The sequence below is a fragment of the Tupaia chinensis genome, unplaced genomic scaffold (genome assembly GCF_000334495.1).
Source record: "Tupaia chinensis unplaced genomic scaffold, TupChi_1.0 Scaffold144899_1, whole genome shotgun sequence".
NCBI classification, from domain to species: Eukaryota; Metazoa; Chordata; class Mammalia; order Scandentia; family Tupaiidae; genus Tupaia; species Tupaia belangeri.
Window position 1 is genome coordinate 3,725,178 of NW_006204759.1, and position 15,979 is coordinate 3,741,156.

General features: G+C 37.8%; 2 protein-coding genes across 2 annotated transcripts in view; one reads left to right on the forward strand and one right to left on the reverse strand.

Annotated features, from left to right (window-relative positions):
* SPATA22 (spermatogenesis associated 22) overlaps positions 1–12,076 on the reverse strand; it is an 18,410-nt gene extending 6,334 nt beyond the window's left edge. Inside the window, exons 1-5 of the mRNA XM_027767909.1 lie at positions 12,005–12,076; positions 10,481–10,595; positions 5,708–5,836; positions 2,215–2,275; positions 1,763–1,858 (exon numbers count right to left, since the gene is read on the reverse strand). Coding sequence (XP_027623710.1) covers positions 1,763–1,858; positions 2,215–2,275; positions 5,708–5,836; positions 10,481–10,523 — 329 coding nt within the window. The 5' untranslated portion in view covers positions 10,524–10,595; positions 12,005–12,076. The remainder of the gene's footprint in view (positions 1–1,762; positions 1,859–2,214; positions 2,276–5,707; positions 5,837–10,480; positions 10,596–12,004) is intronic.
* Positions 12,077–14,520: 2,444 nt separating this feature from the next.
* The window catches only part of ASPA (aspartoacylase), a 21,346-nt gene continuing 19,887 nt past the window's right edge, over positions 14,521–15,979 (forward strand). The window contains exon 1 of the mRNA XM_006167587.1: positions 14,521–14,557. The gene's annotated coding sequence lies outside the window, so the exon portion shown is untranslated. The remainder of the gene's footprint in view (positions 14,558–15,979) is intronic.

A 15,979-nucleotide genomic window follows, 5' to 3' on the forward strand; every position in this document is an offset into this window, starting at 1 on the left:
TACGTGGGAGCCCAGCGACATAGCCATTATGCTAACTGCTGGTCCCAATAAAGTAGTTCTTTTTAAAAAAAGAAAATTTGGGGAACCAGCAGTTAGCGTAATGGCTATGTCGCTGGACTCCCACGTGGTCGACCGTGGTTCGTGTCCCAGACCCGGTGGCTTAAAACTCACACCGGGCACGTGTGCATGCGTGCCCAAGATCCCGAGAGGAGAATGGAGGAGAAGGGATTGCGGCGTGGCCATCGCCCCGGGGGGTGATTTCTCGCTTTCTATCTCTCTGTCTCTCTCTGTCTGTCTGGCGAGCGCACACGCCCTACAGTGAAAATCTCTCAAAAAAAAAAAAAAGAAAATTTTTATTTACATTTCATTCCATTTACTTTACATTCAAAGACACACATACACAGAGAGTGAAAAGGTGGAAAAAGATATTCCATGTATAATAAATGGCAATCAAAAGAAAGCAAATGTGACTATATCAGACAAAATAGACCTCAAATGAAAAAGTACCTCTAGAATCAAAGAATGCCATTACATAAAGATAAAAGGGTCTGGGACGAGCAGTTAGCATAATAGCTATATTGCTGGACTTCCATGTAGCCGACTGTGGTTCAAATCCCGGACCTGGTGGCTTAAACTCACGCTGGGCGCATGTGCGTGCGTACCCAAGATCCCAAGAGGAGAATGGAGGAGAAGGGATTGCAGCGTGGTCATCCCCCCTGGGGGGTGATTTCTCGCTTTCTGTCTCTCTGTCTCTCTCTGTCTTTCTGGTGAGCACACACGCCCTATAACAAAAAACCTCTCTTGAAAAAAAAAAAAAGATAAAAGGGTCAATTCAATAGGAAGATGTAATTGTGAATATATGTGTATCCAACTTCAAAACCCTCAAGTATATAAAGAAGATACTGAAGGATCTAAAAGGATAAACTGACAGCAATACAAAACTAGAAGAGTATTTCAATATCCCACTTTTAATCATGGGTAGACCATCCAGAGAGAAAATCAATGAATGGTAGACTTGGACAACAATATAGATCAAAGGAACCAACAGATAAATACAGAACTGGCTACCCGACAGCAGAAGATTATACATTCTTCTCGAGAACACATGGAATATTCCCCAGGGTAGATCACACATTAGGTCACAAAATCAAACTTAACAAGTTTAATAATTTAAAAGCATAACAAATAGCTTTTCCAACTGCAATGATATGAAACTGAAAATCAGTAACAGTTAGAAAACAGGAAAATTTAGGACCAGTAGATGGCGTAATGATTACATTGCTGGACTCCCACATCGTTGACTGTGGTTTGAGTCCCAGAACTGGTGGCTTAAACTCATGCCAGGCACGTGTGCGTACATGCCCAAGATCCTGAAAGGAGAATGGAGGAGAAGGGATTGCAGCGTGGTCATCCCCCCTGGGGGGTGATTTCTCACTTTCTGTCTCTCTATCTCTGTCTTTCTGGCAAATGCACATGCCCTATAGCAAAAAAGAAAGAAAGAAAACAGAAAAATTCTGGGCCAGCTCTACCGCCCAGTAGTTAAGGCAGTCAGATTTCCCATGGCCAACCCTGTGGTTCGAGTCCCAGATCAGAATAAATGGTGGTATCAATAGCATATATATGCTAACATTTCTACAGCTAATTATTACTTACAGATATTTTCTAAATGTAATTCTAAGAAAGGAGAAAGAAATAAAGGAAGAAGAAAGAATGAAGAAAAGAAGAAAAAAATTAAAGAAAGAGAAGTTTTAAGTAAACTCACCTCCAATCGCCCTGGCTTCTTTCAGTATTTGATATTATAGATTTAGACACAGAATCTTGACTTCTCAGGGGATGAGAAATTGAATGTGGTATTTGCCTTTCAAGGAAATATATCATGTTAAATATTAATAGCTTGTTTTTATATTAAGAGATGTAAAATATACAGGGGCCGATAGGTGGTATGGTGGTTAGGGGCACTGGACTCCCACATGGCCAACTGCAGTTCGAATCCCAGACCTGGCAGCTTGCTTTCTCACCTTCCCTCTCTCTCACTCTCTCTCTTTGTCTCTCTCTTTCACTCTGTCCCTCTCTGGTCAAATTAAAATAAATAAATAAATAAAAATAAATAAAGTTAAATAAAATAATTCTTTTAAAAAACAGAGAAATGTAAAATATACATACAGGAACATCTGTTAGTAACACACATTTATTGGCTTATATTTGTCCACATACCCTGTGTTCATTGTTTTCTTTAAAGGAGCCAACTCTGGATTCATAGCTTCCCAGGCCCAATCTCAAAAGACATAAATAACATACATAAAAGTAAGCTATGTAGTATTTCTTAAAAATAACTACTTCAAATTAAGGGGTTTAAAACTTGAAGATATCGGGACCAGCAGTTAGTGTAATGGCTATGTCACTGGACTCCCCTGTAGTCGATGGCAGTTTGAGTCCCAGAAACGGTGGCTTAAACTCATGCTGGGCACACGTGCAAGTGTGCACAGGATCCCAAGAGGAGAATAGAGGAGAAAGGATTGCGGCATGGCCATTCTCCCTGGGGGTGGGGGGGTGATTTCTCTCTTTCTGTGTCTCTCTGTCTTTCTGGCAAGCACATACACCCTATAGCAAAAACCTCTCAAAAAAACAAACAAACAAAAAAAAAAAAACAGTGAAGATATGGACCCCAATAGCACTCTGCTGTAGGTTTTCTCACTGCATGCCTTATAAACACCTTCTTTACATAGGAAGATAGAAACATATCTAGTCACTGCCAAAAATACCTATTTCTGTCTCTCTCTTCCTCTCTCTTTCACAAAGGAGAAAAAATTTATATAATGATTCTTGACTCTTTACCTATTATCTATTAGTTAATTAATGATTCATAAGTAAAATCATAAGTTCATGGTAATAAATATTGGTAGAAATTTGAATATAAAATTTTATGTCTCTTTTCCATTGCATCTTAAGCAAAGAAAATAGTTTAATTTGTTATCTTCCACAATCAGTCCTAGGACAGTATCTTTTTTTGTTTTAGACATCTTTGCCCTAGGGCACATGTGCTCACCAGTAAGAAGGAAAGAGAGAAATCACTATGGTGGGGGCGAGGGGGGGGGATGGCCATGTTACAATCCCTTCTCCCTTCATTCTCCTCCTGGGATCTTGGACCTACACACACATGCACTCAACGTGATTTTCAAGCCACTGTGTCCGGGAAGTGAACCAATCAGCCATATGGGAATCCAGCGATCTAACCACTATGCCATCTACTGGCCCCTGGTACAGTATCTTTTACTTTGTAACATGAATTCAGTAAAAATCCAGTATTTCTTAAACTTTTTGATTCCACCCCACAGCAAGAAATACAACATAATTCAGAACATATATATGCATGGTATGTGTGAGAGAGCATAACAGACAGACATAGGCAGGAGAAAACATAGTGATATTTCACCAACAAATCTTATCCTATTTGTAATGCACAATATTTTCTATTCTACTCTACTCTAATTTATTCTTTTCTGTTTCTTTTTTGGAAAATTATTTGTGTTCCAGCCCAACTAATGGGTCAAAACAAAAATTTGAAGAACACTGATGAAGTCCTATGTCTTATCCAATACAAGAATCTTATTGTATCTCTGAAAAATAATAACTCTGGTTAGAGATTAGAGAATTCAGTACTTTACAAAGATGCACATTTTCTTTTAAAGCAGCTAAAGTTGTTATTTTTAAGGTCAACATTCATGCTACTTATAAAAAAATTTTTTTTCTTTTTCTTTTTTTTTTTTTTGAGAGTTTTTTGCTATGGGTCGCATGCGCTCACTAAAAAGAGACAGAGAGACAGAAAGTGAAAAATCACCCCCCAGGGGGGATGGCCACACTGCAATCCCTTCTCCTCCATTTTCTTCTCGGGATCTTGGGCACGCACACACATGTGCCCGGCGTGAGTTTTTAAGCCACCGGGTCCAGGACTCAAACCGCAGTCAACTACGTGGGAGTCCAGCGACATAGCCATTACACTAACTGCTGGTCCCAAAATATTTTTAATGGTGTATGGCCAGATAAATGCTGACTTGTACATATTCATGTGAATTTCTAATTTAACCAATAAAAATCAGAATAATAGTGGGACCAGCAGTTAGCGTAATGGCTATATCTCTAGACTCCCATGTAGTCGACCGTGGTTAGACTCCAGGACCCAGTGGTTTAAACTCACACTGGGCGCATGTGCATACGTGCCCAAGATCCCGAGGAGAAAAGAGGAGGAGGAATTGCAGTGTGGCCATCCCCCCTGGGGGGTAATTTCTCGCTTTCTGTCTCTCTGTCTCTGTCTTTCTGGCAATCGCACATGCCCTGTAGCAAAAACCTCTCCAAAAAAAGAAAATTAGAATAAATGAACTTCAGAACTCAACTTAAATTCCTCAAAGGTAGAACAAAACAAAATCATTATAAAAGCATATTAAGTTCTATGAGAGCACAATGGATGAAATTAACAATACAAGAATTGTTATATATAAAGATATTTTTTAAATTCTGGTTACATAAGATTCTATTAATGATTTTTAACTTTGCCTCCAAAATGTAAATGTATATAACCAGCATGTACCGAGTATATTTCAGAATATCTGCCTGACCATGCCTTCTTCTAAGGGAAGTAAAAAGTCAGCAAATTTTAATACTTTCTACCACCCACCACAGCAAACTAAATCAGAGCAGAGAGTGTCGTCATAAAGCTAAGCAAGATATTAGTGGCCTCATTTAAAAGATGAACTGAACCAAAGCCTGTCTCTATGATTTGAGTCAAGGGATACAGAGATGACCTCTGAGGACAAAAACTGAAAGGTCATGTAAACTCTCAGCCAGGCAACTTAGTTCATGTGCTAGCTGAAGTTAAAAGGAAGCCAGCTGAATGAGAGAGTATCTTAGTACTTTGGGACTACTATAAAAAGAAATACCTTAGACTTGGTAATTTATAAATTATAGAAAATTATTTCTCACAGTTCTGGAGGCTGGGAAGTCCAAGATCAAGGTGCCAACAGACGTGATGCCTGGTAGAAGCTCACTCTCTGCTTTACAGATAGTAACTCTTACGGTGTCCTCACAAGCAGAAGGAGCAAATAGCTCCCTTAAACATTTTTTATAAAGTCACAAATCCCATTCATGAGGGCCCCACCCTCATGATTTAATCACCTCCTGAAGTCCTCAACTCTTAACATTATCACACTGGTGATTAAGTTTCAACATATGAGTCTAGGGGAGACACATTCAGACTACAATAGAGAATAAAGAGCCAACAGATGAAGAACAAAAAAAATGTCATAAGAAGAGAAAAACGACTAAGGCCAACCACCAGAAATTCCTGGGCTTCTGTTCTTTCTAAAGTCTTTTTCTCCCCATTTTTCCTGTGTTCCCATGCAGTTTGAGTTTTTCCATTCTTTACCACCAAATGTGTAAGTCACAATATGCATGTGTTTTGAAAAAAAAAAAGTTTTACAATATAGTTTACTACTTCATTAGAACAAAGGCTTCAAATCTAAGCCACCCATATAAACAATGAAACTCAAACTCCAGAACTCAAATGTTCAGAAAAAGCCAAATAATTTTTATATTTGAATAATATAAGGAAGAAAATAAATAAACTTTCTGTTTTCATTATAAGAAAATAGAAATGGTAATTTTTCTATAATCCTAGTTCTTATTTCCTGAAATTATCACCTTACTTTCTTACCTGTTGGCAGAGGGGGGAAATCATAACTCTCAGAAAGAGTGCTGATACCTGGATCATTTTGAAGTGGATTAGAAGTTAATGGTTGTCTGGTCCTCTTTTTCTGATTGAACAACGGTACAGGCAAACAGCCTAAATTTAATGTAACAATAAATTAGTACTTAATAGGTAAATAACCAGATCTATTGAGTTGTCAGAAAAGCCATGACATAGTTTTCTGTTTTTCTATGCAAAAATGCAGCACGACTTTCTCAATGACCTAATAGTTACAGAATAGTAACTAGTACAAGTTAAACATCCCTAATCCAAAAATCCAAAATCTGAAATGCTTTGAAATCTGAATTTTTTTGAGTACCAACATGATGGCACAATGGAAAATTCCATACATGAAATATGTTTTGATTGTGATGAGTCCATTTATTTTGACTGTGATGGGCTATAGTCAAAATACTGCAATACAAAAATATAAAATTACTTTCAGACTGTGTGTTTAAGATGTATATGAAACATAAATGAATTTTGTGTTTAGACTCAGGTTCTATCCCCAAGATATCTCATTACTCACAGCAAATATTCAAAACTCTGAAAAACCCTGAAATCTGAAGCATTTATTTCATTTTAATTTTATGTATTTTACATTTATTCACTGAACATCATCCACAGCATACAAAATGCGATTTCCCATCCAGAATACACTGTGTAGTGGCTTAATCATACATGTTATCATCAACAAATAAGTTTCCATTTCTTGTTTCTTATATATATATAAAACAAGAAGCTAAAATTACTTTTCTTGAAATTAAAATGTATATTAAAAAATACCTGTTTAAGGACCACAGTAATCACCCTCCTTCCATATTGTCTCTGGTATCTACAGTTGCTTTCCATTCCTTTTTTCCCCCCCACATTTTATCGAATCACAAAATATCTTAATCTAACTACTGTCAATAGCAAGTTAGCTAATATATACCTATTGGTAAACACATGTCTGGCTTTTGGCATGAAACTCTGTGAGTAGAATGAATATACTATAAAGTAGCACCTAGCTGAGGCTATATAGCTTACTATGGTCATTAAATAGGTATTTTTAAATATCTTTTTAATTTCAAGAAAAGCAGTTTTAGCTTTAATAAATCAAAATCAAAAAAATATTAAAAGTACTTTGCTTAAGACTTAAAGCCAGGAAACAGGATTCTGTTCAAATAGTAGGTACATGAACCTATTGGTAGCTCAAGATAAGACAAAAATCCTTAAATCTGGAAAGCAAAGCATAGAAGGAAATCAGTAATGTTTTAGTCAAAAGTCATAAAATCCAATTTACCAGTTCAGTCTAACGTAGTTTATCTTCTGTTGTGTTCTGATCTTTCCGTTTAAGTTCTGGAAGATAACTGTTCCACTCTGGATTTGTCCATACCATTAAGTTGGCCATTTTCTTAGCTGTTTTTGAACTCTTATTTTTGTTTGTCTATATTTAGTTCTAATATAGCACTCCCTTCATAACTTCTTGGAGAGCTGGTCTTGTGTTGGTAAATTATTTCGGGTTTTGTTTATCTGAGAATGTTCGTGTCTTTTCTTCCTATATGAAGAATAATATTGCTGGGTATAGTATTCTTGCTTGAAATTGTTCTCATTCAACAATTTGAATAGATTTCCCCATTCTTTCCTTGCTTGCATTGTTTCCAATGAGAGTTCCGCTGTAAGCCTGATGGGATATCCTTTGCAGGTAACTTGGCATTTCTCTCTGGCCCAATCTCAGTATCTTATCTTTGTCTATGGTTTTGGTCAATGTGGCTATAATGTGTCTTGGAGAAGATCCTCTTGGGTTGATTCTATTTGTGTCCTTTGTATTTATTGGGTCTGGATCTTTGAAAGCCTCTCTAGATTTGAAAAGTTTTCTTCCAGGATTTAGTGGAGTAGGTATTCAATGCCCTTATTGGTCTCTTTACCATCTGGGATACTGATTATCCAGATGTTTGGACATCTAATGGTATCTAGTAGGTCTTATATATTTTTCTCTCTTTTTTGGCTATTTTTTCAGTCTTCATGGTGAATTTTATTAGTCCAGCAATTCTGTCTTCTACACCTGAGATTTGATCTTCTGTATGATCTAACCTGCTTTTAATACTTTCAAGGGAGGTTTTGATTTCCGGTTTTACAGCCTTCATCGCTATCAGTTCTGTTTGACTTTTTTTTTATGTTTATTTCCTCTTTCAGATCATGCAAGGACTTCCTCACCTCCTGGAACTCGTCAGCCCTTTTCCCCTGCATCTTCTGGAGTTTATTGTCTCTTTTCTCTTGAATCTCTGTTAGCTTTGTCACTGTGAATATTCTAAATGTTTTATCAGACATTTCTACAAATTCCATTTTATGGTCTGAAGATGAAGAGAAGTTATTCTTTTTCCTTGGAGAGGTATTTTCTTGGTTTTTCATATTTCTTATACCTCTGTGGTGATTTCTGGTTATCTGATGCGTTATATGTTTCTTCCTAATTCTTGAAGTTCAACCTGAGTGTTCAGAGGGATGCAGGAGATGATCTGCAATCTCACTGCCATTCCATTTTTCTCCCTTTGTGTAGCAGATTCAGTGTGAATTGAGGAATACTCTGACCCTAATAGTATTGAGCTATGGTTCACTTAGACCTGTCTACACACTCAATGCATGGATGCTGAGCAGCAAAGTGGTGAAGGTAAAAGAAAAAGGGAAAGAAAACAGAGAAAGAGAAAAAATACAAAAAACAATTTTTAATCAAAAAAATAAAAACTGCACAGTGCACAAGCACACCACACAAAAGCACCAATTCCCAGCTCCAATGGCGGAGTCTTCTGTGAAGACTGCACTTTTGCCTCTCCTAGATGGGAGGGAGGGAAAGGTGAGAATTAGCAAGAGAAAGGAGAATCTGGGAGCCAAGAAAATATTTTAAAGAATTTTTTTAAATTAATTTAAAAAATAAAAAGAGAGAAGAATACAAGGGAGGCCCTACCACTCATGAATTGGGTCTGGAGGGTGAAGTCTCAGTAGAAAATCTTCCATTAGTTTAGTCCCTGAAAGCACTAGTTCCCAGCTCCAATGGCTAAATCTGAAGCACTTTTAGTTCCAGGCATTTTGGATTTGAATTTATCCACCTTTACATGTTAGTTATATTTAATACATCCTTGGGCTGACTTTTATAACCTTAAGATCCTCAATTGCTTCATTTGTCTAAAAGACTTTTATGTTCTACTTAACATTACTTCAATTCTTCTTGTTTAAAAATAATCCCCATCCTCCTTCTCATCACTCAACCCTTTCAAAATCCACTTTTTGTTTTCTATATTTCCTCCTGTTACTGCCTAGTACCATATCAACTGGAGTGTGAGGGGAGAACTCCTGGAGTATAATGGAAGCGAAAAATAATCAAACTTTGAACCACACTTTCCAAAATCCTAACCACTCTTTTAACTACGTCAGGACATCATTTAGGGTGATAATTCTCAACATTTAGTTTGACTAAGATTTATATAAAATATTGCTTAACATATGGGTACTTAGATCCCATTCTAACAGATTTTATTTCTACAGATTTGGTCTGGAACCCAAAACTCCACAATTTTTTTTTTTTGGAGAAGTTTTTGCTGTAGGACACATGCGCTCTCCAGAAAGACAGAGACAGAGAGACAGAAAGCGAGAAATCACCCCCCAGGGAGGATGGCCACGCCACAATCCCTTCTCCTCCATTCTCCTCTTGGGATCTTGGGCATACACGCACATGCGCCCAGCATGAGTTTAAGTCGCCGGATCCAGGACTCGAACCACAGTCGACTACATGGGATTCCAGCGACATAGCCATTTCACTAATTGCTGGTCCCAAACTCTACAATTTTTAATAAGCAACTTAGATGTCTGCCAATAATATTTTCTGTGGATCATTTTGAGACTTAGAGAATGACAATATCCAATTCAAATAAGAATAAATTCGATCTCCAATTCCTGTAGATGGTAGAGCTGACATCTCAAGTCAGGTCAAAAGTCACAATGTACATACTTTAAAACTTAGGGAATTAAGAGGAAAAAGAGGTCCAAAAAGCTTTTCCATTGCTACAGAAAAAGTCAGTGAAGAACCGAAACAGGACCCATACTTCCTAAATCTCAATCAGAGCTCCTGTCACTATACCATTCTATAGCTGGTCCATCATAACTTGCACTAAAGAAGAATACAGACACTGTAAATCTTCATTGTGCATTATCATTCTCCTGGTTCTCATCCTTCTGTTCTGTCCTATACTAATAAATTAGGAAAGCAGAGATGATAAGAGTACCAATTAAGGAGACAGAGTGATTCTGGAAATATTTTGAACAAGTAAGTCACAAATACAAAGAAAAATAAATCTATTTCTTTGTTTACAGTTTAAAAGTATAGAAGAACTGAGCTGGACTGAGGTGTATATCATGCTAGGTAAAGTCTCTTCTCAATCTAAATGATGCATAGTGATTTATTAGTTGAATAATGATTTTAAAAATATATATAAATTAGAAAATAAAATAACATTTTATTTCAAAAAAGAGAACTCAAACTTACAGGATTTATAGAAAGAACCTTAGAGTAAATCTAGAAAAAAATTATTTTACTCCCATTTCTACCACTAAATATTTTGTCTTGAGTCAATTATTTTACTTCCTTAGACCTAAAGAAAAGTAAAGAGGCTAGGTTAAATGTTCACTCTTTGAGAAAGTTCCTTTTTAAATGTTCTATCTATGAACTACACAAAATATAGAAAAATTTAAAAAGCTGTTCAGTACCTGCTGTACTTCGAGTTGAATTTTCAGTGATGGTTCTCTTCATTTCCTTCAATATCAAAGTCTATAGTTTTTTCTTTAGCAGTTCAAATTTACAATATGAAGTTTTTGATTAAACCTTCAAAGAAAGAGACTTGTAACTCATTATGTATCAACAACAGAATCAAATTCTCAGCCTAGTAATTATTGAAACTATGGTTTTAAACTATTTTCAAACCTGATCATATGAACACTTTAGAAAGTCCTTTGCTTTCTGAGTAAGAGTTTACAACATAATTCATTTTCCAACTGTGTGCTCAAAATAAGTTATCACTACAGTGACTACAAACTTGCTTCCTAAACATGTGTGGATGTTCACACAAACTATGTAATTTATTCCAGAATCAATGACCCACAGTGAAAATAATCCTGAATCAAATCTTTACAGGGGGAAATGGACTACAGCACTGACAAACTTACATGCTTACAAGGTCAGAGAGAAAATATACACTATTGATCCAGCTATATGAGACATGCTCTGTGTCCCACTGTAACACTTTGTGCACACCATATGCTTTAGTCATAAAACCAAAGACTAAGTCCCATTTAATACCCAGAATAATGATAATGACGTTTTCCCTCAGTTTCTACAACTTCAACAAGTTTTTATTTTTCTTTTAAAACATAATTTCTGCTGTTGTAAAAGCATTTCTCCTACAAATATATTTTAATCCCAATTTTATTCAATGAACACTTGTTCATTGCATGGAAAAGCAAGATATAAACCTAAAGATAATTTCTGCTCCAAATTCACCGCCCAATGAAAAAGATAGATATGAGCACAACTAAGTAACAGTGCAAATCATACTAAGACAAATAATATGTTCCAAATATTGTTTGTAAAAAATAAAAGTTAGGAAACATGAGATCAAGGGCTGCCTATGTTTTGTTTCCATTATCTTGGGTTTGATGCTGGATATACTAGGCCCTTTAGAAAATATTTTTGGTGCCACTCAAGAAACCAGACTAGGGGTTATGCCACTTTTTCTCAACACAGAAACCAATGTCAACTCATAATCTAAATCTGGAAGGGTTTACAGGGGCTATTACACTTCTGATTATTATTCAAACGAAATTAAAAAATTGTAAGTGCAACATCTTCCCCCTGGACCACTGACCCTGGGGGCAGAAACCCTGAGTTCACAGCCGCTCCCCACCCCAGGCTCCCAATTGGACCTGAGTGGCCGTTGGTAACTTTAGTAATGTGGTTAGTGGCACTAAAAGTTTGCTCGACTTGCCAACACACACAAGCACACATACCAACACACACACGCACGCATACCAACACACATGTCCACACCCTGCCCCCAAAGACCGTTGCCTCAGATGGAGGCCATGACAGCCTATCTTGACCCCTCACTGGAAGCGCCGCTCAGAGTTGTTCTCTTCCAAAGCCCCGTCCTGACACACCCACAGCCTGGGGATACTTGATAACTAAGGTCAACATTCAATCTTTCCCTCGTTGCCCCTCCTGCCACCACAACGCACAATTTTAACTCTCAGCGGCCCTCGCTTCGGCTAATGGCTGTTCAGGCAGTCCTGTCAGCTGCGCCAAGCTTCCCACCTCCAAAAAAGCGCGGGAAGTCGGGCCGTGCGCAGGCGCAACTCAAAATCCGCGCGCTCAAAATGGCGCAGGCGCGCCTCGGCCCGGGCCTCCGACCGCGCAGGCGCAGGGACAAGCGCCTCTCACATGGGCCAGCGGGGCGAAGGCGCTGTCTTGTTGAGCAGCGGGAGGGGCCCCTGCCTCTCTCAGCTAGGAATGGTAGCGTCTAGGGGCCTCCCTTCGCATTTGCATGCAGTGGAGTACAAGGGAGTGTGGCCCCACCCCAGGTTTTGCCCAAAGTGTTGAAGAGCCTGCCCTTGTCACCATGACATGCCTGCTAAGCTGGCCTGTGCGTTAGCGTTGTCAGAAAAGTGTGCCAGCTTCTCCTTGGGTCAGCCCTGCAACCCGATGGTTAAGATAGCCCCATCCCGCATGGATGAATAATTGTGGTGTTCGAATCTTGGCCCCAGGGCTCGAAAAACTTTCAGGGCTCATGTGTGTGCATGCCCACAATTCAGGCAGGATGGATAAATGGAGGAGTAAGGAGTGCTGCGGAACCAGGCCCCTTTGGAAATGACCTCCTCTCTCCCTTTCTCTGGCAAGCTTTAGTGCCTTCTGGCATTAAAAAAAAAAAAAAAAAAAAAGGTTTGGGGTTGTGCCGTCTCAAAGTCTGCGGGTCTCGGCCTCGTCCCGCCCTCATCCCAGCCCCCATGATCATTTCTTGAATTCTAGACATCAGTCTGAAAGATGCGGATTGCAATCCAGAATGTTCCAAGAAGGAAATCCCCCCAAAACCACAGGCCTCAAAGCCATGTCATAGGTGACTGACTTGATCTGGCTCAACCTCTGCATTAGATGGGTCAGGGAATTAGTGTCCCCCCAGGCCAGTAGGAGAGTTGAGGCCTGCATTTAGATGCTGTGGTGCAAGGGAACTTAGGGGAGGGAAGGAGCCTGTGAGCTGCAGAAATACTTTACAAAGAAAGTAGAATGGTGTGTCAACCCAGACTCACATACCAGGCTTCCTGTCTGGGAAGGGTATGCGTTCCTGGTCCTGTGATCTTGGGTAACTTACCCACTCTAGACCTCTATTCCCTTCCTCAGTAAAATAGCAATAATAGTTTATACTTAATTGCGCTAGAAATATTTAAAGAGCAAAGGACAGTAGTCTCATACAATAAGCACTCAATAAATGTGAGCCCTCATTTAATAACAGCTGCCAGTTACTGGGTACTTACTATGGGCTAGATATAATCATTTCAGTTCTCTCTGAGCTCAAAGATCATATTTTGTTGTTATCATAACTTTTGATTATTAGAAGACTGGGGTAAGTGACAGGAAAAGGAGGAGAGGACTCAGAGATGAGGGAAAGTTGTTAGTTAAGGCCTCAGAGCATGAGGCCTTAATACACGCTAGTATTTTATTTGAAAATTAGGTCAAATAAAGGAACATGTAAGGAAATAATATTAGAGATAGACAGGGACCAAATAATAACAAACCTTAAATGCCAGAGTAAAGAATAAGTTTTAGAGCATAAATGGAAGCATCTACCAATTTGGAAAGAAGATTGATATTCATCATGGATCCAAAATGAGTAGAAGTCCAGGAAGCAGATGTTGACTTGATACCTCCATTCATACATACACACATGCATATATATATATATACAACACCCACCCCACACGCCAATATACTATTTAAGAAAACAAAAACAAAACAAAAAGACTTTAGGCCCACTGCAAGCAATGCCCTATCCTACATCTATAAGGAATGCTGACATGAGCATTATGGAATCCTCACTAGCAGTTTACAAACTTACCTTCTTTGGGTTATCATTTATTTTCATCTGGAAAGTTGGTAAGGTTAGGCAACATCAATAGGGCCACAGAGAAAAGGAAAATTAAATAATGAGAGTAGTTTGATTATATGGCTGCTGGACAACCAACATTATGTGTGAAAATCCTTATATATAATGTTGAAGACAAGACCTCCTTAGTCCCCAGTCACACTATGGGGAAATAACACCACCTTAAATTTGTATCCTACAAAACTTTTGGCATTGATCTATTGGACAGCCACAGCTATGAAGTAAAAAATTTCTCTCCTTTTGTTTTAAGCTACATTATGTTATTAATGAATCAGATACTTTCATCCCACAAAACATTTATAGTGTTGGAAATAATTAGGCTTATTTTTTAAGTAGTTCAAGACATTAAATATTCAATTAAAAGTAGGGTAGTGACAACTAGAAAGAGTTTCACTTTGCATTTTATCAGTTCTCTAAACTCTCAATAAAGAACTAGACTTATAAAAATGTATTTTTTGTGTGTGTGGGGCCTAAAATTCAAGTGTGTTTTGGGAAACAGAGAGTTAAAAATCTTTCGGAAGTTAACTTGGTATAAGAGTATGAAAAGCCTCTGTTGCTCTAGTTCTGAGGAAATGCTCTCCTTTTTTTCTAATAAAGCTTTCACAGAAGACCAACTCTGTACACAATAAACAAGGTAAGTATAGAAAAAAATTACTGCCATTTATTAATTCTCAGAAAAGTTACTTATTCTGGCATATATGAGGAACTTTATATATGAATATGAAATGTGCTTCAAATTGCTGATCTGTTCAAATTACAGAAAACAAGCTTCAAAATGCAAGTCATTAGTGTGAGCTACAAGTAAGAAACTGAAGCAGCATTTCCAAAAAGACTAGGGCAAAGGACAGAACAAACTACAAACCAGCAGAAAAAAAAAAGAAAACAGAATACAGTTGGGTGTTAATGATTTACCATAGTTACTGGTCTTAAAATCAAAGTAACTAGACAATACAGCTATCATCTTTTTATGTTTACATGTGTTTTCATTATCTCTACTCTGGCTGAAGTGCTTAGTGTACATCGATGTGGGCAGAAAATCAAAGGCCATGAGAATGTTTTCTTAGAACAGTAATTGTATTGCAAATTTAGATTTCAATTATTTTGCTTTCTCATCTATGTATTATAATCTCTTTAAGGATAAAATAGGAATTGGTTTATTAAAAGTTATGAAGCATTTATATTTTATAGTTCCACTATGTAGATTGTGTGCTTGTTTGTTTCCTAAGTATACTGTAAGGGCTATTTATGTGCATTCTGAAAAAGCATAATTTTAACTTTAGAGAGACAAAAAATAACAGAGAGGCAACCTATGGTCCTGTGAAAAACACTGGACTTAGAATCAGGAAACATGGCTCTCAGGCCTAGTCTTCTCCTAGTAGCTACAGAACCTTAATCAGGTTACCCAACTAATCTCTTTTACCTTTACCCCTATAATGACAATGTCAATACCTAACTTACCTTGTCTTACAAAATGGATGTCTAGGGACCAGCAGTTGGCATAATGGCTATGTCACTGGACTCCCATGTAGTCGACCACAATTCAAGTCCTGCACCTGGTGGCTTAAACTCACTCTGGGCACATGTGCGTGCGTGCCCAAGATCCCGAGAGGAGAATGGAGGGGAAGGGATTGCAGCGTGGCCATCCCCCCTGGGAGTGATTTCTCACTTTCTGTCTCCCTGTCTCTCTCTGTCTTTCTGGCAAGTGCATGCACCCTATAGCAAAAACCTCTCCAAAAATAAAAAATAAAATAAATAAATAAAAATAAACAAATGGATGTCTAAATAAATGGAGCTAGTGGGTGCAGAAGAGCATTATAAATTCAACTACTCTGCAATTGTAATCAATTAATCTTGTTATACCCCTATCCTGGTATCTAACAACCTGGCATTAAGACATAAGAGAATTTCCAATATTTGAACATATTTGACTTTATTACAGATTGAACATGAAATAGAATCATATTCAACTCAGGGGTCATTTCTCAAAAAAGATATACTCATCTTATTATATTCTGTATAGTTTCCCCTAATAAGACTGTCTTTTGAGTAACAAAGT